General features: G+C 42.6%; 2 protein-coding genes across 5 annotated transcripts; both read left to right on the top strand.

Moving 5' to 3' along the window:
• Positions 1-629: 629 nt before the first annotated feature.
• On the top strand, positions 630-13,958 carry clspn (claspin). Of its 2 annotated transcripts, none has more exons than XM_029443865.1 (24): positions 630-935; positions 2,162-2,279; positions 2,720-3,150; positions 3,476-3,625; positions 3,778-3,840; positions 3,933-4,005; positions 4,121-4,223; positions 4,713-5,317; positions 5,428-5,616; positions 5,754-5,923; positions 6,035-6,240; positions 6,502-6,557; positions 6,673-6,887; positions 7,052-7,586; positions 7,835-7,868; positions 8,065-8,149; positions 8,269-8,381; positions 8,493-8,654; positions 9,060-9,181; positions 9,651-9,781; positions 10,132-10,252; positions 11,063-11,142; positions 11,725-11,886; positions 13,354-13,958. In XM_029443865.1, the coding sequence occupies exons 1-24, from the start codon at positions 909-911 to the stop codon at positions 13,477-13,479; spliced, it is 4,077 nt and encodes a 1,358-aa protein (XP_029299725.1). In that variant the 5' UTR covers positions 630-908; the 3' UTR covers positions 13,480-13,958. The 2 variants fall into 2 exon arrangements, with proteins under 2 accessions (XP_029299725.1, XP_029299726.1); XM_029443866.1 differs by having other exon boundaries at positions 631-935; positions 6,694-6,887.
• A 4,509-nt stretch (positions 13,959-18,467) lies between these two features.
• Positions 18,468-21,939, top strand: c19h1orf216 (chromosome 19 C1orf216 homolog). 3 transcript variants are annotated; one of them, XM_029442550.1, is made up of 2 exons: positions 18,468-18,600; positions 20,325-21,939. In XM_029442550.1, the coding sequence occupies exon 2, from the start codon at positions 20,347-20,349 to the stop codon at positions 21,445-21,447; it is 1,101 nt and encodes a 366-aa protein (XP_029298410.1). In that variant the 5' UTR covers positions 18,468-18,600; positions 20,325-20,346; the 3' UTR covers positions 21,448-21,939. The 3 variants fall into 3 exon arrangements, with proteins under 3 accessions (XP_029298410.1, XP_029298409.1, XP_029298408.1); XM_029442549.1 differs by lacking the exon at positions 18,468-18,600 and adding an exon at positions 18,614-18,730; XM_029442548.1 differs by lacking the exon at positions 18,468-18,600 and adding an exon at positions 18,904-19,034.
• Positions 21,940-24,088: the final 2,149 nt, after the last annotated feature.

The raw sequence follows: 24,088 nt of genomic DNA on the forward strand, positions 1-24,088 counted from the left end.
ATTTAGAAAACTTTTCAATACAGTGCCACATTTGAGAACAAGAATTTCCCATGGGATGCTTTTAAGTGTTCTTTTTTCTTCTTCCTTTGAAGCAATTGAAAAAAACTCACTCCATACATTGACAACATTTCCTAGACGATTTTACTATTTCTTTCTTTCTTTCAACAAAGCCTCACATTTACATTACCATTTCACCATCAACCCTCACATTTAGTTGTTTACTTTATGTCACGTGTATTGGCCTATTTAAGCCTACTTTTTGGCACGTGTCTTGGCCTATTTAAGCCTATTTTTTAAACCAGTTATATTTATAACACTTACCCTTAACCAGTTTACATTTCTGGCATTGTGTACATTTGGTTTCTTCACCTTATTAATTCTTATTGTTCAAATGTTCTTTCATTTGCTCTCTATATATGTGTACTCTTTCCTATTTTGTATTGCAACTGCTGCGCAACAACGTCCCCCGTAAAGGGATAAATACAGTTTAATCTTTTCCTACCTTCACTTTTGTGAAACCCCTCAACCCCGCCCGCCCGAGCATACACGGCATTTAAAATCAGCTCTCACCAAGCCGTGTCGTCAAACTGGGCGGATACAAACGTCCCCAATGGACCAATAGGAAGCGAGAACGGGACGATTGACACACATTGACGAAAAACTGCGGGCCAGCTGTCACGGCGCGCGAAATATCAAATGTTCTGTTCGGTGTGTAACGTAAGGGAACAGGCGGGAGGAAGAGAAACAGCCCGTATAAACTCTTTCTCAATGTGCTTTAAGGGTATAAAATAGCCTTTGTCACGCAGACCATTGCTTTTCCATGTCCGTGGTGGCTGCCGGGATTCAACTAAGCGTCTGTCTCCGCCGGTTTATTTCACAGAAGAGCGAAAACTAGCTGGCGGACAAAGATGAGCCTGGTCGTCTCTCAACAACAGGTGAGGAAATTATTTCAGATTTACAATTTGGACATCTATTTAACGTGAAACTATCAGACTGACATATATGTCACAGTTAGTTATGAGTTGTGGGAAAAGACTGGCAGGATCAAAAGCATTCAAGAAAGAAAGACATTTGCTAATTGCCGATGTAGTTAGCTTTAGCCACTTAGCTAGCTGGCTAGGTTGTCGTCTTGGCCTGGTCACATCGATTAAATGCTTGCGAGTTAGGCGATTCACTTTGTTGCCCACTGTTAACATGGTATATTTAAAAAGATTATTATCGTGGGATTTCTCTCGGAAATAAATCATTTGTGCCTTTTTAACGGTTTATCATGTATTGTACATGTAACATTAGCTAAGTTAACTATACATGTTGAAAGGAAGCAATGTCGCTAGCTCATTGTTTGGTTTATTTCAAGGCGCCACTAATGTAGTTGAACACCAATTTGTCTGCTTTAGATCACACAACCGACATCCATGCCTTGTGTTAACTATGCAAAGAAATAACTAAAATAAGTAACTGTCTTTAGTCATTCTGTAAGATGCAAAGGTACTGGTCCAATGTGATAGTTAAAATAGAATAAATATTGTGTATGGAACTGGAGATGGATCCAGTGTCCCTCATCCTAAACCTCCCGAGCAGATATGTAACATAAAACAACAACAATAAGAGATTGTACTTTATACTTAGTTATGTTGCAAGGAAGTACATTATATTGCTGTATATTAATGAAAAAGTGCCAACTGTTAAAGGCTGGCAGAGAGTGCTGTTTGATTTAGTGCCATTAGAATACCATACATGTATATTACCTTTTTCTGAAACTGAACTCAATAAAATTTAGGAACCCAACCTGAACTAATGTAGAACCTAGTGTCCCTGCCAGCAGGCTGCATGGATTTTCTTGGTTGTTCTTATTGCACATCATCACTATAACCTCTAAAGTTGCATTCATGAAACTGAGATGGTGTTCTGTGTCTTTAACCATGCAATTATTACCTAGTACTTTTTTCTTTCTTTCATTAAAGTATGGTTACAGTACACAAAACGCAATAAGCAACCCTAAACACTAATATTTAGCAGTGTGTGCCTCAGATTACGGCTGTGTTGTATTGAATGTGGAGCATCGTGTTTCTTTCCCCCAAACAGACACCAGCCCAAATAGACTGCAGTTAAAAAATGCAATTCATGATTGGTGAATTCTGTTTTGTGTTTTTGTGTCCAGGCAGAGGGACTCCAGGCTGTGGTCCAAACAGCAACAGAGAGTGATTCAGACAGCGGGATGGGCTCTCCAGCAGAGGAGATGGTTATGGAGCCAGCCAACAAAGAAAAAGTGCTTCCAGGTAAAGTAACGCAACACTAGATAATAATTCAGCCTGAGAGAGACGGGACTTGGGCCACTTTCGCTGTGTAAATGAGGGCATTCATGTTAATGTCTGTAAAAAAATAATAATAATAATTTGGTACATTTACATAATACAGTTTAGATATTTAATCACAAATGACATTACATTACAATAAGTGCAACAATCAAACTACTATTTGAATGGCATCCCATGATCCACAATACTCTCCCAAAGACAAATCCTTAAGAAGCTTAAGAAGAGAAACTGAGGTTCTATCAATCATTGACTAATACTGGAGCAAGTAAGATAATATCCAAGCACAGTACACCGGACAAACAACAGAACCAATTTCAGACAATTGCAATTATTTTGGTTATAGTGTCACTCCATGTGTGCATTTATATTTGACTGTTTCTAAATAGTTATTTTGTTTTCAGATTCTGACGACGATGAAGACATCGCTGTTCACAGAAAGCCTCATCGTAATGCCATTAGAGACAGTGACAGCGACGAAGATGAGGCAGCTGGGGAGAGCAGTGTAAACATGGCCGAAGCACTGCTCTTATCTGCTTCCAGCGGAGAGGAGATGGAGACCGGAGAGGCAGCAAAGAAGGATGAGAGGAAAGAGAAGGCGCCGCAGAAGAGCAAGAGAATAATCCGTGTTCCCATTGACAGTGAAGACAGTGAGCCCGAGCCAGAGAAATGTGGAGAAATGGAGGAGCAACAGGAGGAGGTGAGGAAGGAAGCGAAATCGATGAAGGAACGGAAGAAGAGAGCGAAAAGCCAGCGGCACAGAGAGAAAAAGGAGAAGTGTAGCAAAGCGGTGGAAAAGCTGAAGAAGAACGAGAGGTACTCAGTAATGAATGAGGTTAGTGAAGCTCGACCTTTTCTCTCTCAGTGGTGTCTTTTTCTTCTTATGCGGAGAAAAAAATGTGTACATAAAGAACATGCATTGTGTATATAAAGAACATATAGCTGTACATATCATTAACTATTCTGCACATTTAGATAATGTTTTAACATTGTAATATTTGTATACATTAGGAATCATTTTTATGTAAATAGTAATGTGTATGTAAAATTGTACTGGAGAGCCAAATGATCAAATTAAGTTATTAACAGCAACACAAAGTGACAGTAAGTGGTGGATTATATTGGATAATTTAAAGACAACTTTGCACCCATTTCCCCAGAACACTCCTCTCCCTCGGGGTCTGAATGACAGTGGATGTCAGCTGGGCGACACAGACCTGTTTGACACGGGTCTGGACGATGATGAGGAGGAGGAAGAGTCTCTGGAGGCCATCAGGGCTGCTGTCAAGCAAAAAATGAAAAAACTAAAGGTACGTCACCAAGGTGTAATAAATAAGACAACATTGGAGCCCGTCAGTGTGGGAGCTATTTATTAAATACAGTGGTTGGCATGGCATTTTTCAGATGTTGTCTACACAGGCTAATCAAGTCTCTGTGTAATCACTGTTAACTATTGCTGCAGGATCCTCTCCTGGATGAGAAAGAGGAGGAAGATGAAGATGCACCAGAAAAACCCCAGCGTGTGGTATGCAGTGACAACATTCTTGACTTTATTGTAAATGCTGTAAAATGTATATGTAAAAGCGGTTTCATTCTCAACATGTGTGATGCTTTCAGGAGAGGAAAGCTGCACGTGCCAGCAGAGAGACAATGAAGCAGCTCCACAGTGAGTCTCAGAGGCTGGTCAGAGGTCAGTTCACAAGAAACTTTTTCATGATCAGAATTTGAATAATGCGGTTTAAACTTTAAAGAGGTCTTCCATGTTACTGAGACTGCGTCTTTAACATATTATTCTGTCTCTGTAGAGTCTACACTTGGCCTGCCCTACCACATCCCGAAGCCGAAGACCATCGACCAGTTCTTTAGGAAGAGAGCCAGGCCAGAGGGTCCTGCCATGGCGCTGTTAAAGTAAAGACAAATACAACAGATTACATGCATGCATCAGGGCAACAGCTAGCCTGTCTGTCCTCACAATTCTACCAGACAAATGAGATTTTATAATAGACTGGTTAGCTACCAATGTCACCAGCATTCAATTGCTGGACATGTTCACCCTAAAATCAACAATACGTATTTTTCCTCTTAACTCTCGTGCTATTTATCGTGAGTTGCCAAGTGTTCGAGTTATTGGCCTTTATCTGCACGGTGATCCGGTTCGTGGGTGTAGTTCGATAGAAAGAAAAAGGTTCCTACATAAAACTACCCACAACAAGGTCTTTTGATTATCTTGAGTAACTGGTCATGATTTCTGTAAAGAGATATTGCATGTTGGGTTTTTCAAATGTATTTTTGGCGCTTTGAGCACCACAGGTGTGGTAGTTCCATTATATTGGCGAGTTAATCTAAGTTTCGAGGCTGCAATAATAATCCTTCACATTTATGATGTATTCTCTTCAGATCTACAAAGTATTCAGCCATGATGTTGGAGATACCGTCAGCTCCTCCACCACCCACCAACCCACCCAGTGAGCTTCTGCAGCCATCCACAGAGCAGGACTCTCCTCCATCTCTAGATCTGTCGTCCACTCGGATCCAGCCCATACCGCATCCTGCAGCTACCTCGTCCCCGCAGCAGGAGAGCGTCAACCAGGCCAGAGAGCCAACTGCGAGCCTAGATCCCGACCAGGAATCTGGATTGATGCTTTACCTCTCTGAGACTCTGCAGGAGACAGTCGCGACAGATGATGGAGCGGTGAGACCGGCTCCTGATTCTGGAGAACAAGTGTCTCCTGCACCCTTCGAACAAAGCCAGACTGCAGTAATGTCCGACTCTGATGCCCTGCAGAAAGAGCCTGTAACTGGGGCTTTGGTGGAGCCTTTCGTCTCTCAGTGTGAGAGCACTCATCCAGCTGCAGCAGAGCCTTCAGCACAGCAACCCACCAAACCCAAGAAGGACAAATTTGCTTTACTTAAGAAGCTTGGCCTGAACCCCCCACCTGTTGCTAAATTGTGTCCAGATGACGGTGCCTTTGTTCAGCTCGAGCCTCAACAGCTCAACCCTGGTGAGCGATGATTCTTTGAAGATTTCAGCAAAGTTGGAAGAGATCAGGAGTAAGAATGTGTCATAAAGCAGAATAAACCTTTCTGCTATTCACCTCTTTTCTTCAACTAGGTGTTGAGGCCCTGAAGGAGCGTTACCTTCGTCACGTCAAGGCGCCCGTACGTCCTCAAGGAGAGCGAACGATGCAGCTCAACATCATCCGCAAAGACTGCGCCCCGTCTGGCCAGGAAGAGTTGCACACTGAGTCAGTCACTGTCACTCTTAAAGAGGGAGCAGAGGAGCCTGTGGCAACCAAACCAGGTATGAATACACTCTCTTACCTCTTTTGGCAACATCAACAAAGAAATGAGAATTAAACTTGCCCATGGTCCGGAGGTGCACATGCATATATTGACTTGGAGATTTGGTTTGCTTCCTCTGTTCCTCCCTTCTCATAGGAGAGAAGCTGCTGACTCTGAAGCAGCGCCTGCAGCTCGCCATGGCCCAAAGGAGACAGGAGGAGAGGGTACGCAAGGCTGAGCTGAATCGCCTCGACAATGAAGACTGTGGAGAGGAGGAGGAAGAGGAGGAGGAAGACGACATGACGGATGAGTCTGAGGAAGAAGAGGTAAGAGGATGTTTGTTTCTTGCTGCTTTTGGAACAATCAAATTACTTTATACACTTCTGTGAATGTATCCCTTTTGTACTTGCATTAAGCCTGATCTTCTCTTTTACTAGAATGTAGATGACTTACTGGGAGGTGATGATGGTGAGGAAGAAGAGAAGGAGCAGCATGATGATGATGATGATGAGGAAGGCAGTGTGGCCCGGAGCCTCAGGAGTCCTTCTCCTGTGGCACTGCTCGGACCCTCGCCAACTCCTGACCTAATGAACAGGGATGGCACACTCTTGTTGTTCCCCGGCAGCTCCTGCTCTCGCACCGGGTCAGTGTGTTTGGAGTTTCTGGTTGTGTGTCTCTTTATGTTTTTAACTTTGTAAGTGACTGTAGAGTATAAAAGATACAATAAAAAAGTATATGATAAAACGGCCTTAAATTAATTGACAGTCATTTCTTGTTTGTCCTAAAACGCAACTTCTAAAATATCTGCATATCGGCACTAAAACGTTTAGTTTCTTTTATCATTCTTGTAGTTTCATATTTGTATGCACTGTATGTTTACACTTGCACTGTTCTCCTTTATTAGTGATGGTGTAAGAAGGTCTGGTCCTTCTGGACAGGACAGCAGCAGCAATAAGATGGGTGAGTAACATGAGAGAAATGTGTTCACTTTGTCCATACTGGTTACACTCACAGCAGACGAATGTACAGTGTAGTTGTTATTGGCTGTTAATGAGAGCAAATGTTTTAAATATAGTCTCAACCTTCTGGTCTCCAGAGGAGGATTACTGTCTGTCCATGGTGAAGGACAACAGCCACAACAGCAGCTTTGAGTTTGCAGGATCCATGATAACCTCCTACCAGCCTGTCAGTCACCAGCGCTCCGCAGGAAGATGCGTCTCCAACTCCTCCATTTTCCGCTCCCCTTCTCCCTGCCTCTTCAGGCCCAGCTTCCTCGGCTCTGCCTCTAAGGTAAGCTTAAAGGTTTTTCACAAAACACCCATGATGAGAAACTGTATTACATTAAATCAAAATAGGGAACTGCAACAACAAAACAAAGAGGAAGAAAATCCTTTCAATATTTTTATATTATTTTGTTGGATGGTTTAATTTTCAATCTTTTTTTCTTCCATCAGAGTTCAGGCAAACTCTCAGAGCCCTCTCTCTCCCTCCCTGTTGAGGACTCCCAAGACATGTACGCACCTCCATCCCCAGGAGCAGATTCGGGGCCCCTGGGTGGAGCAGCTTCCTGCCCTGGTCTGGGAGGAGACTCCCAATGTCGCTTCTCCCTAGAGGAGGACACCCACTCTCAGTTACTAGATGCAGACGGCTTCCTGAACGTGGGGCCGCGGCCCGGTGCACCTCGCTCCCACAAGAGACAGTTGATCCTGGACAGCCTGGATGAAAATGCGATGGATGCCAACATGGGGGAGCTGTTAGGGCTGTGCTCGGGGGTCTTTGGGACAGCGGGCAGCGGCTCAAGCAGGGATGAAGGCCTCGGAGCAACACAGGGGTGTGAGCTGCTCGGGTTGTGCTCTGGAGCGTTTCCACCGACGCAGGCAAGAGAGGAGCAGATGGAAACGGAAAAGAAGGCGAGAGGACGGGACGAAGAATCTGATGATACCATGGATCAGCTGCTGGGCCTGTGCTCAGGGAAATTTCCCAGTCAAGGTAACGGAGTAGTTTTCTGTCACCCCCGGATGTACGCTGAAGACAAAAATACGAAGCGTAATATTTAACCCAGCAATACAACCAAACATATATTACATGGGACATTACCAAAAGTAGATGCAGTTTTCTGAACTTCAACTTTTCTTCCCCCCTCTGTCTCAAAATGGTTTGATTTTGAGGTTTGACGATGTTTTGTTTCTCTCCAGCTTCACAATATTAAGATTTGTCTATTTTGCTGCCAATTTCAGGTTCAGCTTGCACGGCTTCGCCAGCACAAGACAGGTACAGTACCTAAAAGACCTGAAGTAATCCAAATCATTATTGAAAAATAAGTTGATTGTTCAAGAAGTTAACGAGAATGTTCTCCTTGTGGCCCTATTTCATCTTTTAGTTTTTTACTCCTGTGTTTTAAAGGGAATATTAATGAAACATTATATATGCAATGCCAGATTCTCATAGTGATTTCTCTCTATAAAAGTAAAAAGAAGCCAGAAGAGGATGAAGAGGATGAAGAGGACTGCGAGTTCCGGCTTCTGTCAGATGTGGAAAGTCACAGTGAGCAGGTAAGTGTCCACAAACGCCTCCGTAATGACGTGGTTACAAAAGTTCCACTCGGAGTATAAATGACATACTGGATTTATGTGTTTATGATGCAAATGTCAAGTGAATTGTGGGTTTACAGGACGGTGATGATGAGGAGGTCGGAGAGGGAGCGGAGGAAGAGGACGATGATGTAGAAGAGGAGGAGATGCAGGGTGTCTTCGCGTCACACCGGGTGAAGAAAAAGAAGAAAATGTAAGTGTGGCATCGACTCAAACGACTTCTGTAGCTCCACATGACTAATGTCTGTGCTCACTTCTGACGGTGCAGCACTCGTGTTGATGGTTTCTTGCATCCTGTTCGCAGGCGTTTGACCGACTATCTGGAGTCGGAGGCTGTGCTGTCCGGCAGTGACTTGGACAGCGCCGATGAGGACGGCGACAGAGGGAGCGAATACGAGGAAGAGGCGCTTCTGGAGGAGCTTCCTTCTGATGACGAGCTGCAGGACCAGGTCAACAAGATCCACATGTGAGTAATGTCTTAAATAGAGTTGTGTTTACTCCACAATTGCTACATTCATAATTAAAATATATTGTAGAATTAATTAGGCGTGTAACGTTGTTCAACATTCACAGTTCGATATGTACGTTCGGTTTTTAAGTCACTGTTCGGTACATCTTTGTTACGGCAGGAAAACAAAAGAATGCATTTATATATTCTTTTTTTAATTTGTCTTAAATGATAAAAGTTCAACAAAAAATGATGATAAATAGTAGTAATTAGGTCACGGGGCGTACTGAACAGGATGCATACTGAACTGTACTGTTGCACCCCTGAAATAATTCAAGGTGGAGGTCTTGTGTCTGACATTTAGAGGGTTCAACTGAGAGATGAAAATCTTAAATGTCACCTGCACCGGCATTGTTCCTACAGGAAGCAGATCATGGATGATGACAAGTGTCGTCTGAGGCTCTACCAGGAGCGTTACCTTGCTGACGGCGACCTGCACTCTGACGGCCCGGGACGAGCTCGCCGCTTCCGTTGGAAAAATATTGGTGAGTTTACAGAATGAGGGAATCGATACCATATATGGTTTACTATATACAAGCATTTAATTTTAGAAGTGAATTTTTCAACCGTCAACCAAATATTATGTGTCTGAACATGTGGATCATAGCTATTGATTTAATCTTTAAATATTTTTGCTACTTATTTCAAATCAATTCAGTACAACTTTATTTAAACCTGCAAGTACAACAATTGTAGCAGTTTGCCACCAAGAACAACTGAAATGCACACAAAGAGAGGAAAAGAAAGAAAAACATTGTTGATCACAAAACTAAACAATCAGGCTTCTATGTTTAAAAATGATGTGGAATTAGTAATAAATAAATAAACACAAAATTATAAATATGAGGAAAGAAAATCCACTGGAAAGTAGATAGTTGAACTTCAGTTTACAAACTTCCTTCAAAGTTGCCTGATGAAGCCATTTTAAAGTTACTTTCTGTATTCTTCCTCCAGACGACGCTTTCGACACGGACAGGACGGGAGCGGAAGGCGAGGAAGGGGGGGAGGAAGAGGATGAGGTCGACCCGTCTGAGATCCAGAGGAGGAAAGACAGACTGGAGAGAGAGCAGTGGCTCAGAGAACAGGTATGAATATGTGTGTTTTTAATATTTAGAATTGCATGCAGACAAGTGAGGAGCCATTAATAATACTTTTTCGTATTGACCGATGACTCCAGAATTACTTTTGTAATTTGAATGCAGTATTAAAATGGAATGATCCGTGTAGTAATAGTATTAATAATAATAAGCTTTATTTGTATAGCACCTTTCATACAAGAATTGCAGCCCAAAGTGCTTCACAGCCAAAACATAACAATAAAAATTCTGTGTAAACAGAAAAGCTAAATGTGTGTATTTGGTTGAGTCATCCCCCTCCTCTGCAAAGGGGTGTTGTCATTGTGCCTTCATTCCTTTCTCTGTGCCTCTCCTCACAGTCTGAGCAGAAAGCCACGAAAGGGGAAGATTTGGATGCAGATGATGAGAAGATTGGAGAGGAAGACAGTCAATTTATGAAGCTGGCCAAGAAACTGACTGCCAAGACTCTGCAGAGAAAAGGTCAGTTGGATACGAGACCTCACAAGAAGAATCCCATGGCCTTCAAAACACACAGGAAAAAACACAGCTTTTGTCCAATCACAGTAATAGACTTGTATAAAGCAAATCAGTGTCTGTATGTGATTCCAAAATTCGGGAGCATTTTCTTTGGATCAATGAAGGTGGGATTACAGATTTAGAGAGAAGGATTAATCTTAGAGTCTCAGTTCCTGCGTTATACGCTCTTTGATCTACTAGCGTGGAAGAATACTTTCTGTAACGTCACCTGATGTGCGACAGAGCTTCAGAGGTAAAGCAGACGCACAGATACTAAAACACTGGCATCTGTCCCAGCAAAGTAAAGTAAAGTAAAGTAAACTGGACTGGAGGGGAAACTGTTCATTTCCAATGACAGGATTGGCAGCACTCTGAAGTGATTTGCCATTTAGCACACAGTTGTGGCATTCTTGTGAATAAACCTTGAGTGGCTACATGTCGCTTTTGTTACAGGCCACTTTGCATCCTCAGATTCAAATTAGTCAGATGATTTTAAAGGGCTTTTTTTAACTATTTGTACCAGCAAACATAAATGTGCTTTTTTTAATCACTCTGCTTCGAAATAAATTGTATCATTAATAATAATAATTATATAGCACCTTTTCAAAGCAAACTTACAAAGTCCTGGACATCAGTGTATCAGGATTAAAAACATTTCAGGATTACAAATTGTAAAAGTGATTCCAATAAGAGCTGGGATTATTGGATTTATTGTTTCCATTTGATTGTGAGATATTCTGAATGTAAACTATATAACCTTTTTCTTTAAACCAGAACCCCCTGCGGCACCACAACCAGAAAAGAAGACGACATCAGCGCTTAACCCCTTCCAGAGACCCTTGCAGCCCTCACAGGTAGGTCTCCGTCGCTGTTTCTGACTTAATTCTTCAGTTTCATTTTGTTTATCACATCTGTTCAGCGGCTGGTTTGGGATTTTATTGCATCAGTTTAAGCTGGATTCCAGTTTGAAACAAAAAACACTGATTGCACACTGCTTTAAAGCTTGGGTCTTTCTTGTATGACATTTTTGTCATTGCTGACCTGATTTAATAAATAGACCTACGCTAAGAGCGTATCGTGTTGCACTCAGACAAAATATTAAAGACTTCTCAGTATGATTATGTCTTGATTTCATGAGTCATTTGGACCCCAGCAGCCAAATGCTATAATCGAGAGATTTGTTCACTTAGGCAGACATCAAGTGTGAGGATCTACTGAGTGTGAGTGAGGCTTTTGGAGGACCAGCTTTGCCTTTGGAGATTAAAGATCAGTTTTCCTTGTACTTCTGCTAAATGTAAAACGATGCCAGAATGGTCCAGAATTGGAGGTGTGAGTGCGTGTTTAGCATTAAATATTTTAGCAACAAAGTTAGTTATAATTTGCCTGTGATTTGTACAATGTCGATCTTAGATGCAAGTTTTCTACATTTCCTCCAGGTGAGGAGAGGGTCCCTACTGAGTCAGCCTCACTCCGTCCTGCAGAAGCTGGCCTCGATCTCCGACGGGAATCCTCTGGCGCCCAGAAACACCAGAGGATTCCTGTTTCAAACTCTGTCTCCTGAGAAGGACAAGCCGACCTCGGGCGCTCCCCAGAAGCAGGTGAGTTGTGGCCTCATATTCAGTGCAGGAGTATAAACTGACACAGCAGGAGCTTGATGGGGTCCCGTTGGCTCAAAGCGGCAATCGACAGCGAAACCATTCAGTACCACATTGCAGCCATGCTGAGAAAAAACTCAGAAAAGCCGTATTGAGCTGAATTTACAACTCATCTTTGATACACTAAGGGGGCTTGGTCAAAGTAATATTTCACCATAAAATTGTTATTAGATTATAATCTATTGTCTCCATAGACCGTACTCTGTGTACAGGGTAATGGTAGCGTGTTCCTTCAGTGCTCCAGTGTACACAATAGAGAAACAAACGGCTACCGAGAGATAAAATTAGAAGGTCACTTAAATAATGACCTGTGATTCGGATCGGCTCCAAAATGTTATGGGTTCATCTTTGGCCCATGCTGCACCGTTTCACCAAGTTTCACAGGCCGGTTGTTTCTCCGTAATCCTGCTGACGGATAGATAATCAAACCAACAAACGAACTGGAAACATAACCTCCTTGGCGGAGGTAATAAGGTCGTAACTGTATTTAGTATAACGCAGTAAACTGATGGTAAGATTCTAGTTTTGCTTATTTGATAATATGCAATGATGGACAAAGAAGTTGGTGTCTTGAATCTTTTCAGACAACTGACCTTTAAAAACTCTGCATTATTGACGTTATTATTGACAAATGGTGGCAGTGTCACAAATTGCAGAAACATTTGAGAGTCCTACAGGGCTCTGGCATGCTCATGCTTGGATCCCAAGAATTATGAATGTCTGTTTTGTTTTAGATGACTCAAGATGAGTGAAAAGGGGAAATGATCTCATGCTGCGAATCGCAGTTGGCGTGAAAACGGGCACTACGTGTACATGAGCACAATTTGCGTCTGGTGGCCAAAAGGCTGCAGCGATGTAGTAAAGTCACCTCTGATCTTGAAAAGGATAAACTCCTGGTACTGCTGACTCTTCTGTGTGCTTTTATAATCTTCACTATTTTTAATGGAGTAGCTAATCCATGACTAGAAAAATGGTCAGAGCTGTTCTGAATGAAAAGGAGGATTCTCTGTACTGGCCAGTTGGATTTTCTCAATCCTGTCTGGTTGTGTATCTTTGACAAGCTCTCTGTTCTAAAATGTGCTCAAAAACAACATGTTTTCCCAATATCTTGGGAGAGAGATTTGTCTGTGTGATAATCATGTGAGTGTGACTGGTGAATGTACAGGATTCTGATGTCTTCTAGATTTGCGACACTAGGTGGAGCCAAAGTCCACCGCTACTAAGTTATTGCAGTTTTATCCAAGCATGACACCATTACATCACACGTTACTGACAGCATTGTTGTTTATAACAACATTTGTTTTAATATAACCTCAAAACCCATTAGTCCTTTTGTCATGGGTTTATTGTTTTGTGCGAGAGTCTGAATGTTCTGAAAAAGCTTCATCTTTGGATGTGTTTGATCCTCAGACGATGAAGAAGAGGGGGCCGGTGGGAGCGGTGAACCCAGCAGCAAAGAGGCTCTGCGGGGAGAACAGACCTGCAGGACAGACTAAAGCCCCACAGAGGAGCATCTTCAACTTCCTGGACCACTGAGGTCGCAAGACACTAACTGACTGACTGATGATAATCATCAGCAGGCTGGGAAGCAAAGGCCAGAATTTACCAGCCACATCCAGTATTCAGTGAACGAAGTGATAGAATTATGGTTATGTGCAAAGCTGGCTGGTAGACGTCCTCTGTATGAAACGCAAAGGTTTGCATGTTTACATGCCTTTTTGTTTTTAAAATGGCAAACTAAAGCTCACCACTCACATCACATCTCTTGATGTTTTACTATGTTTCACACACTTGCTGTTCACGTGTCCGGCTTGTGCGTCTAAACCTTTTTAAATCTGTTATTTCCATCAGAAGCGTTCGTCCGTCACACCTTACTTGACTTGGACTTTCTGACAGAGGTCCGCTTAGGATGTTTTATCATGTAAATAGGATTGATTTTTGTTTTTTAGGGAGTTTTTGTATGATGATTTAAATGTATTTGTTATACATTGTAAATAAAAGTGTATTTTAAGACATTGCTTTTATTGTTTTTGTCTGTCAGACCAGATGCACGCTGTCGATGCTACTTTAGGTGGTCAGGTGTTTGTGTCTCTGGGTTATTTTCTTCATGCTTCTTGGGTTTTAGACATAATATTATGTAAACATAAACATATTCTGTTTCCCATGTCCACTCTTGGTGCGCACAGATTCCCCTTTCCTCCTCTCACACGAGTTATCGGGCCTCTTGTGAATAGAGAGTCTTCATTCCCTTAATGGCACCACTTGACTTTAAAAGAGAGAAGTGTCTTCTACAATAATCTCGGGACTGCACCGCAGAGTAAACGAGTGTAAAAGACTAATTGAGATGATGATACAAAAAGAAAACTGAGTTCAAATAGTGTTTTCACAATTTTCATTCCTGGTTGTTTTTTTGGAGAACATGGAGGTTTTGTCTGGCAGAAGAGCTCCACTTCTCCTCCTTTGAGTCTTTATTTCACTTTTTCTTTCTGCGTTAAAGCATAATCGCAGTTTAGAGACTAATGATTTAGTAAGTGGCTAATAATAGGCCGGCATTAAATGCAGGGTCTTCTTTCTAACGAGCCCTTTCATGTCTCTCCATCTCATTAGTAGCCACGGTGATTAGGAGGAGGTCCCGAGGTTAGGAACGGGCGCAGGAGACCCCATTACACATCATTAGGGGCCAACGCCAGGAGGGTCTGGAATGAACCCCATGGTGGGCCCCGCCTTTAGCGAGCTGTCGTACCTGCAGGCTGGGCTAATCCTGGTGTTGTTAAAGCACTGATTACATTTTTACCTTTTGTCAAAGCCTCTTGTTTTGTTTGTCTAAGAGTAGAAAGTCTCATCACTGGATTTCTGTGAGATTTTAAGAGCCAAGAGGCTTTGGGGCAAAGGACTAACATGATGGATTTTGGTGTGGAGCTGCCTCTGTCATTATTTTTGAGCCATTACAACGCAATTAATCGAGATAAAGACTTGATTCCAAATCCTAAGGGTTTGTTTGCAGGGTCAAGAAAATCTATTCTAATTAGAATTTAATAGGAATAATGTCTCTGCAAATTCCCTCTTCTCTTTCTCCGCATCAGCACCATACTCTCTTTCTCCAAACTGAATTTCACAACTTTGTTTAACCCCGAGAGGGAATTACGAGGTCAGCGCAGTAAAGCCTAACCCCCCCTGAACTCCCAATTCACTCCACACTTGAAAGAGGAGGAAGGTTACATGTTTTGGCACCGAGGCCCGGCTTCTAAATATCTAGAGGACACAGATCTAGCTTTATTCAGATTATGAGGAGGAGAGAGGGCAGAGGGTGGAATAATTGAAGAGAAACATGAGCTGTAGCACCCAAGGGTTGTGTGTAGCTTGTGTCATGACGTCCACACTGTTTGTGTGTGTCTACTCACATCTATGCTTAAAATAAAAGTGTATAATTAGTGTGCAAAGTAAACCCTGTGCTGGATTAGTGGTTCAATTTAGCACGTCTTGGCTGATTTGGATGATTTTTTAAGAGCGCTGGCTGTGAGCTGGAGGTCCAGCAGGCCTCTCTTTACAGTCTCTGTGCATCTCAGCACCGGAGATCTGACAGTGTAGCCCATGGGTGCTGCTGGCCGCCCTCGGCCACTGTCACAGCCGAGACTGGTGCTGGAGCAGATGTGGAGCTGAACTGAGGGAAGTGGGTCAGGGTGCTGCAGGCTGTGTACAATTCAAACAAGGTCTTATTATGCACAAGGTAAGTCATGCTCCTTTTTTTGTGTACTCTTTTCCGTGTATATGTGTGTGTGAAAGGGGGGAGAGGGAGGTTAGTGCTAACATTACAATAATCTGTCTCCCCCCAGGAGGTCTCACAGACGACCCTCAGTCCACCGAGTTCAGTCTATCTCTCCTTCTATCAGTGTCCTCTGTAGTTGTCTTTTGTAACTTGGGGTTTTCTTTTTTACAGAGAGAGAGAGATGGAGGGAGAGATGATTTTGCGTGTGACGAGGCCTTGGGCGGGCCGCTGTGTTTGATGTATTTTTTATGTGCTTAGGCTACTAGTGAACGATGGGGAGGGGGAGGAAGAGGGGAGGGAGGGAGTCAGGACGCCTGGAGCTGATGCACTTGAATGGGGATGTTGTTGAAGGAGAAAGGGGGGCGGGGGTAGATAGAGATAGAAATGTGTGTGTGTGTGTGTGTGTGTGTGTGTGTGTGTGTGTGTGTGTGTGTGTGTGTGTGTGTGTGTGTGTTTGTGTGCGAGTGTGTGAGAGAGAGAAAGAGGAGGAAGATGCAAGTTTTTTTTTCTGCCGCCAGCGACGACATGTCAGGGGGATGAGAATAGGCTGGAGAGAGACAGTGAACACTTGTTAAGTCTGTCTGATGTAGCCTCTCTGTACCGCACACACACCTCTAGAAAGCACACTTGCATGCACACACACACACACACACACACACACACTCAACTGCCATGCCCTTAGATCTGAGATTGACAATCACAAAAGCAGTCAGTCACCAGTTTTAGAGAAATATCACACTGCAACAAATCCTGCAGTCCTCCCTTTGCGAGCACTGGAGATATGACGTTGCCTGTCAGTGTTGCATTGTGGGTAACAGTTGTGATGCCTTAAACACACCTGTACTTGTAGATATGTTGTGGGAAGATTTCTAAAAATCCATCCTCTGACACTCAACTTGATGTGTTCAATAGCTGCCAGAAAGTGTTGGCATCCACATTTGCCTACTTGAAATTCATTGTGTGATTTCCTCCATTTCCCAAAATGCTGTTCGACGGCCATCAGACGACGGGCATGATGACTTTGCTTGTTGAGTTCAATAAAAAGGAGGTGGAGTTAGAAACAGCCCAATAAAAACAACAGATGAATTTGTCTCTACAAGTCAACTAAAGCTTGACAGATTGTCACTGTTTCTCCATTTTAAATATTATGGCTCTTGACATTTGAACTGTATTTATCGTTATGCACCAAAACAAATTCCTTTATTGTGCAAACCTAATCGATAATAAAACTGCTTCTGATTCCGACTGTAGAGACAGACGTCTGACAAACCAAAATCTATCTGTGTACTTTTGATGTTACAGAAAGCAAAAAAGAAAATACTTTGCAATTAGACTATAACGTCTTTAACTGAGCTGGAAATATCTAAATATTATAATATGTCATACAACAAGTATGCATCAAACAGCAACATAAAAATTAAGCTAACTGCATCTACCTCTAAAGTTTTTCCATTTAAGTACAATCCTAGTAAGCTTGGTTTTGATCATTTGCATGTGAAATAGCAGCTGGGTGTCTACTTGTGCTTTCCTGATTGTGACTTCTCTTCGCTGTGCAGAATGATGCGTGTGCAGAGTTCAACACTAGAAGGTTGTTTTCACGTTCATCTGTTTAAGCAGGAAAGTGTTTGTGCTCATCTTAAATCTGACATTTTTCAAAGAGTGTAAAGAGTAAATGTCACTTTAAGCATTTGCCTAATTGGTATTTTAACTTTTGTTGTGGTGAAACATATGAGACACAATTTGTTATTTCAAGCAGAGCAATTTTCTATTTCTTAAAATGTGTCTGGAAGGGAACTTTATAACTTTAACTTTATAGTCCCTGTGGGGATATTTGTTTAGGTGAAACACACAACACATACACACTTGAACATTGAATGAATAAAACATAATAAAATACACAAATCATGTAACAAATACATGCAGAACATAAACCACACACAAGCTCACATAAAATACAACTGACCCATAACAAAAAAACAACGTTTAAACTGGACTAAATTATATATTATATATATATTATATAATGCATAACTATTGTTTTAACAGCGTTTAACTTTAGGTGTACTTCACACTCACGTTAAGTCATTTAAATAATGGAAACAAATGTACTTGGAAAAGGACAATAAATAATCGATCTATCTAAATACCATTAAAACAAAGACTATATACAACCATATACCCCCTATTTAGCATTTATAAGAATCATATTAAATAAATAATATTATATAACAATATAATAAATAAAATGTATGGCACACTATAATGTAGTTGTGAGCAGACAAAAGTGTGTATTAATGTATTTGGCAAAAAGATGTCCTTATAGCTGCATTAATTGTGTAGTTCTTGCAAAAATCTAAATGTGTTTAAGTCAAGTGTTACCTACACAAAGTTACTTTTCAACCAAGTGTCGTCCAATTTGAACTGCTTTTGGTGTTTATTGTTGCAACAGGCACTGTATGTCTCATTACGTAAGGAATTATAAAGCTGTGTGATTTTGGCTGGAGGGCTGCAGTAACAGCCCAGGACTTGAGAGTCACCTTGTAATGGGGTTAACAGCGTGTCATCGTGTGGCTGCGATGGCTGTGCTAGATATATAGAGGCCTGTTGCTGTACAGTCAAACTTAGACGACAGTAAATGACCTCACACTAACATGTTTCTATTCATTCTCCACGGTTTCCCTTTCCCTTTCCCTCCAGTCCCAGCCCAGTTTAGGAAGTGCTGTTATTTTTCTCTCCCGGAACCACAGTAGCAGTGAGAGGATGGGAGGAGGGGGATGAGGAGGCGGAGAGAGGAAGAGGAAAATAAACATCACAGGATCGGAGGAGGAGGGTAAATAATTGGGAGGGCGCAGTGTCCAGCTTCTCCACCGAACAGCAAACCAGGAAAAAAGGTAAGAACAAAACCAGAAAGTGATACTAATATGTTCACAGGGCTCTGTGTCATTTGACTTGTGCTAGTTGTAGATGAGAGGAAGAGTCTGAGGTTGTTTTTGCCGAGAGTGGAGACAGCACTGATATGGGGTGAGCGTTACATAACGCCCAACGTACATGAAATATTCCAGTTTTTCTGCATTTTTATCCAATGCTATCACTAACAGGAAATATTGAGTCTTTTTTAACCTTATCTGTTCGCTGTAGATGGATTAGGATGTAAAACTGTCGTGTTTTGTGTGTTTTTTAAACCTTATATTCACCACTAAGCCGGAAATATGCAGCCACTGAACGCCATTGGTCGCCTTTTTTGTGTTTTCTGCCGTCGCCCGTGCAAAAACAAGCATCTTTTCGAGCAGATAAGAAACATCCACCCGGCAGCAGGACTGTTTCGGTATAATTTCTCTATTTTGTTTTTATCGCGTGCTGATGTTTTTGCATGTGTACAATGCATATATATTCATGTAAATCAGACTACGCATTATTTTAATTCACTATAGTTTGTTTTACATTTAGAATTCAGCTCTGAAACGATTAATGTGTCGATTTTACACGAAACAAATCTGGTTTTTCTTCTCGTGATCGTCAAGCATCGTTCTGTGCCTGCTGCACGCGCGCTCCCGACAAAGCCACAGTCGCTGTCCTTCAGCACTACGTGAACGCGCGTGCAAAGGAGAGGAGAGGAGAGGAGGGAATGATTGACAGCAGCCTCAAGTCAGGATTAGAGAAATTTCCATTCTGAGGAGACATGTAAATATTTGATGCTAATAGAAGTGGAGTGTGCCGACCAGCCTGTAGTTCTAGACATTATAAACAAGGAGTTTGGTGTGTGTGTGTGTGTGTGTGTGTGTGTGTGTGTGTGTGTGTGTGTGTGTGTGTGTGTTTGGGGTGGGGTGGTGAACTAGATTGGATTTTCCTCTTCCTCTTAGTTTTATTGTTGCTTTGGCTCATCCATGTAAATCCAATTGTTCTCGCATTGTGTTGTTCTTTATACAGCTCTTTTAGTGGATACTTACATTTCTGATGAACATTTTTGAAACTGTACCAAAGCTTTTTAGACTGCTAATGACTTGTTTGTGTATCTTGTATGCAGACTCATGCTTGTGCATAAAAACAACTTGCAGAGACTGAAACATTTCTGTCAAAGTCACTTTATCGTTGGCCGATAATGCAATTGAACGCTTGGCTTGTGTTGAGTTGTCTTGAGCTCTAGGGAAGTGCCATCATCCAAGATAAGAGAGTTTACTATGGAACAGCATTAGATTAATAGGATGTGTTTTGTCTGGAAATCAAATTTGTGAAACAAACAACAGAGCTGCTGTGAAAACAGTGTTAGCTTGTTCCATTAATAAAGGAGTTGCTGTTCACAAAACACACCAACATAGACAAGGTTTAAAAACCCTCTGTGCTTTTAATCTCTAGACATCATTTGTTTTCTGGGTAATATTTGAATTTGTTCGATGCTAGTGGCGTTACAATACCTGAATAATCTGGTACAGATTCCAAAATGATAGTTTACGGCATTATTTTACAACAAAAAAAACCTTTCATTTAACATTTCATTTCAAAAGCCAAACTTTTTAAATGTTTATTGTCTAAACACAAGCAAGAACTTTGTTGTAAGATAATGAATCTGAAGTTGAGGTTCTTTAAGTGCTAAATGTTCGGTCCCTTGTCGTTTCAGTGAGGCTCAGTCGCGGTCAGTGATGATTCACCATCAGGACCAACATCTGAACTCGGCCTACGGAGGGCAAGGAGGCTCCAACAATGACTCCTCCTCCACGCTGCAAAACAGGAAGTGTGACAAAGACGGCAACTTCAACTTCCTGCCGGGCAAAGATAACAAGGGCTCCATGGGCAATGGAGGAGGAGACGAGAACCGAAACCAGGTGCGTCCCCGCAACTTGGGCCCGCTGGGTCTTGATCCTCCAAACTCCTCCTCGTCTTCTGGGTATCACCACAACTCAGGCATCTTGTCGCCGCGCTCCCGCATGCCCTGCTGGAGCCCCCTGGAGCCGCTGCCCGAAATCGAGTGCGGGGATGACGGGTACGGCCGAGTGCCCCCCGACGGAGCAGAGGAAGGTAGGATGCAGGAAGAGGAGAGAAGGGTCATGATGAGCCGGAATGAGGAGAAGCAGAGAGAGAAAAGGGATCAGCAGAGGAGGAAAAGCAGCTCAGGTTTCAGAGGAAGGGAGGAAGAGGACGACGAGGCGGCGCTTGAAGACGGTGACGAATGGGGCGACAGCGACTCTGAGTCTGAATTCAGCAACCGGTCCGGCGGCAGCATGTCCTCCCTCAACATGGACAGTGGAGGAGAAGGGATGCTCATGGGAGGCTGGAACCGCATCGGAGTTGGGGAACCAAAGTCCAACCACAATGAAAGTGACCCAAACAGAAACATCAACAGAGACTCGGCTGGACGATGCAGAAGCTTTGGCCGCAAGTCGCTGACAGGAAGCAACCTGGAAAATCTCCTGGAGGAAGGGGCAGAAGAGAAAGACAAAGATGGTCGGTCTTCAGACTCAGACAACGAGATCCCAGAGCTGATGGATGCGGTGTGGACACTGCGAGACCGCGAACGCTTCAAGGCCGAGGAGATGGAGAAGCACCAGGTGCAGCTCACCATGTACCGCCGCCTGGCGCTGATCCGCTGGGTCCGCACCCTGCAGAGCCGCATCCAGGAGCAGCAGAACCGCCTGCAGTCCAGCTTCGACGTCATCCTCACACAGAGGAAGGAACTGCTGCGCATGGGCGCCGCTGCCGCCGTGGCCAATGCCACGCCCACTGCTGCTGTCAGCCAGTCATGAAGAGAGCGAGATGGGAGGAAACAGGAAGTGGAAGGAATGTTTTTCTTCTGTTTGCTTCTATCCTAAAAAAAAGACAATCTCCCATCATCCTGTCTGACATTTTTAAGTTTCACACATTAATGTTGTTGATTGTAGTGACACAAAAAACTGTTTTTTTTATTTATTTACCGGTGTCCCACACAGAACATCAATAAATGTAATCAACTGAGAGCTGGAATGACTTGTATCTACTCCAAATACGCCAAATCAAAATGCATTCTGGTCAAAGCACTTTGTTGTGGGATTAATATGATGTTTGTATTAAAAAATATTCTGTGTCCGTACACTGTTCCTGTCTTGACCTGTGTGTAGAAAAAAACACCTGCTGTACCAAAAAAGTATTGAAAAATATAATGTAGATTTAACATAGTAAGAGATGATTTATACCCTGAGATAATGCTGTATATAGAGAGATAATAAGTCAATTTAAAGAATAAATAAAATGATCTTATATCTGAATTGCTTGTGTTGTTTGTTTGTTTGCACATTCATAAGAGCTGCTCTAATATTACTTGAGGTTATGTAGTGAGTTTAAATAGATACATCTTAAGGGGAAGTCCAATGCGCTGGCTGACAATACCACTTTAAGAGCACAGAGCCTTCATTTCATTCCAGATCAGCTTGTTGATCTCAAGGAGCAGGTTTATCAAAGCTTCCTCAGTGCAGATATGACTAAAGAAGGGCCTTTTTATCTTCTGGAGCTGTACTTGCTGTTCTGGAGCCCTAGGGCGAATGACCTTTCAGCTAACAATTGCCTCTTTGTCAGCTGAACAAAGTTGGTTTGTATCGGCTCATCACACGGGGTTGGGGAGCGTGTGTTCTGCAGGGAGTATGATAGCCGTGTGAGGCTCAGGCGTCAATCTTTATGGGCACGGCTGCTGCCGCGGGCACTCCGAGATCATCTCACCTCCTTCCATGTGTGTGTGTGTGTGTGTGTGTGTGTGTGTGTGTGTGTGTGTGTGTGTGTGTGTGTGTGTGTGTGTGTGTTGAGAGATACCAGCCGCATTGCCACCCTATAATCTCCATCCTGAGCGAGTCGTGGTGGTGCCCCCCCCGGGGAGCCTGTCAGTCTGCGCCCCGGGGCCCTGTAGGTCCTATCCGGCCGCGGAGAACAGACGCCGGTCCGGTTGACGCAGGAGCAGCAGAGCCAAAACCCCGGGGCAAGTTTGGGATAATCCCCGGCTATGCCTCCTAACTAACTCCGGTTTATTATTTTTGTAATCTTATCGCCTCTCCTGGACGCAGGCATCGCAGAGAAAGTCTGAGTCAATTTACATATTGATCCCTTGTTCGCTGGCTGAAGGTTGGAGGTTTGGGAGGCATCAAAGCGAGAGGATAACATGTTTACATCGGAATAGTGGCTTGTAAGCAACGTGCAAGCAGACACCTCTAAAAAAAGGACATTACGGAGGAACAAACACGCCTTTGATGGGGATTTTGTAAACCACCGAGACGTGATTTCAGGTTTAGGAGAGGTTATAAATTCATCCAAACAAAGCGCATGAAAGACAGAGATAAATGAGGCGAAAAGCTTCTTTAACTCACGGAGGGACAATGTATCTGATCAGTTTCACCTCACTGTATGACTGTAATATAATATCCCCTGGTGGTATAGGCATATTAACAATTTCCGCCAGTTGGGGAGTCACTTTATAATAAGTCACTCTTCATAAATACTGTTTTACATTTTTTATTTAATGGTAAATCAATCATTTACTACTGGTTTATTGATCAGTTATAAGCCATGAATTAGGTCAGCTTCTAGTTGTTGTGAAAAATCTATAATAAAATCAAATAATCCTTTCTAGTGATCAAATCTACAGCCATACATGTCAATAAGTAATTAATAATAGGGGTCACATGTTGTTCACGTTCTAATAACCCAACAGCATAAGTTAATAGGTCATCTGTAAAAAATGCTAATGTTAAAAGTTACAAAAATAAGTGGCTTGTTATCAAGATGATTTTTTCCAGGACTTTTTCAAAAGGTTAGAGGTCAAACAGTCCCATGAGCAGATCTCCCTGATGAACTAAAGAGCTAAAAGGGCAAATCACGAGTCCACACTGGAAGAGGATAAACACCATGCTCAAAGATAAACTAATGTGCGTTCTGATTATTGGCGTAAAGCGGATCTGTAAAGCATTATTTAGCCTATTAATCAACAATAAAGCCATTAGTTACAATTTATAAGGAGTGCCTTATTAGAAAGGGGTATTGCCATTTGCAAGAGAAAGACGGCTTTATAATATTTGTATCCATGTGACATTTTAAACAGAATATAAACTGTGTAAGATTTATACTTTCCTCACCCGGAACACATTCCTCGAAACCGTCGGGTTCCTGCTGCGAGCGCGCTGCAATGCGTATCCTGCGCACGTGGCAACGCCTCTGTCTTTCTCTGCTTTCCATCAGTAAAAAAAAAAAAGGAAAGGAAAACAACAGATCTTAATTACAGGTATGTTTTTTTTCCAACGCAGAACTTCCTGTAGAGCGGAGAGGTGCACACAGCTAAGCCCTGTGGCTCCCCCATGACGACGTGGAGGGGCAGGAGGAGGATCTGTATTTTATTCTGTTTTTTAATACCGTCTTCACAACAGTGAC

The sequence above is a fragment of the Cottoperca gobio genome, chromosome 11, assembly GCF_900634415.1.
Source record: "Cottoperca gobio chromosome 11, fCotGob3.1, whole genome shotgun sequence".
NCBI classification, from domain to species: Eukaryota; Metazoa; Chordata; class Actinopteri; order Perciformes; family Bovichtidae; genus Cottoperca; species Cottoperca gobio.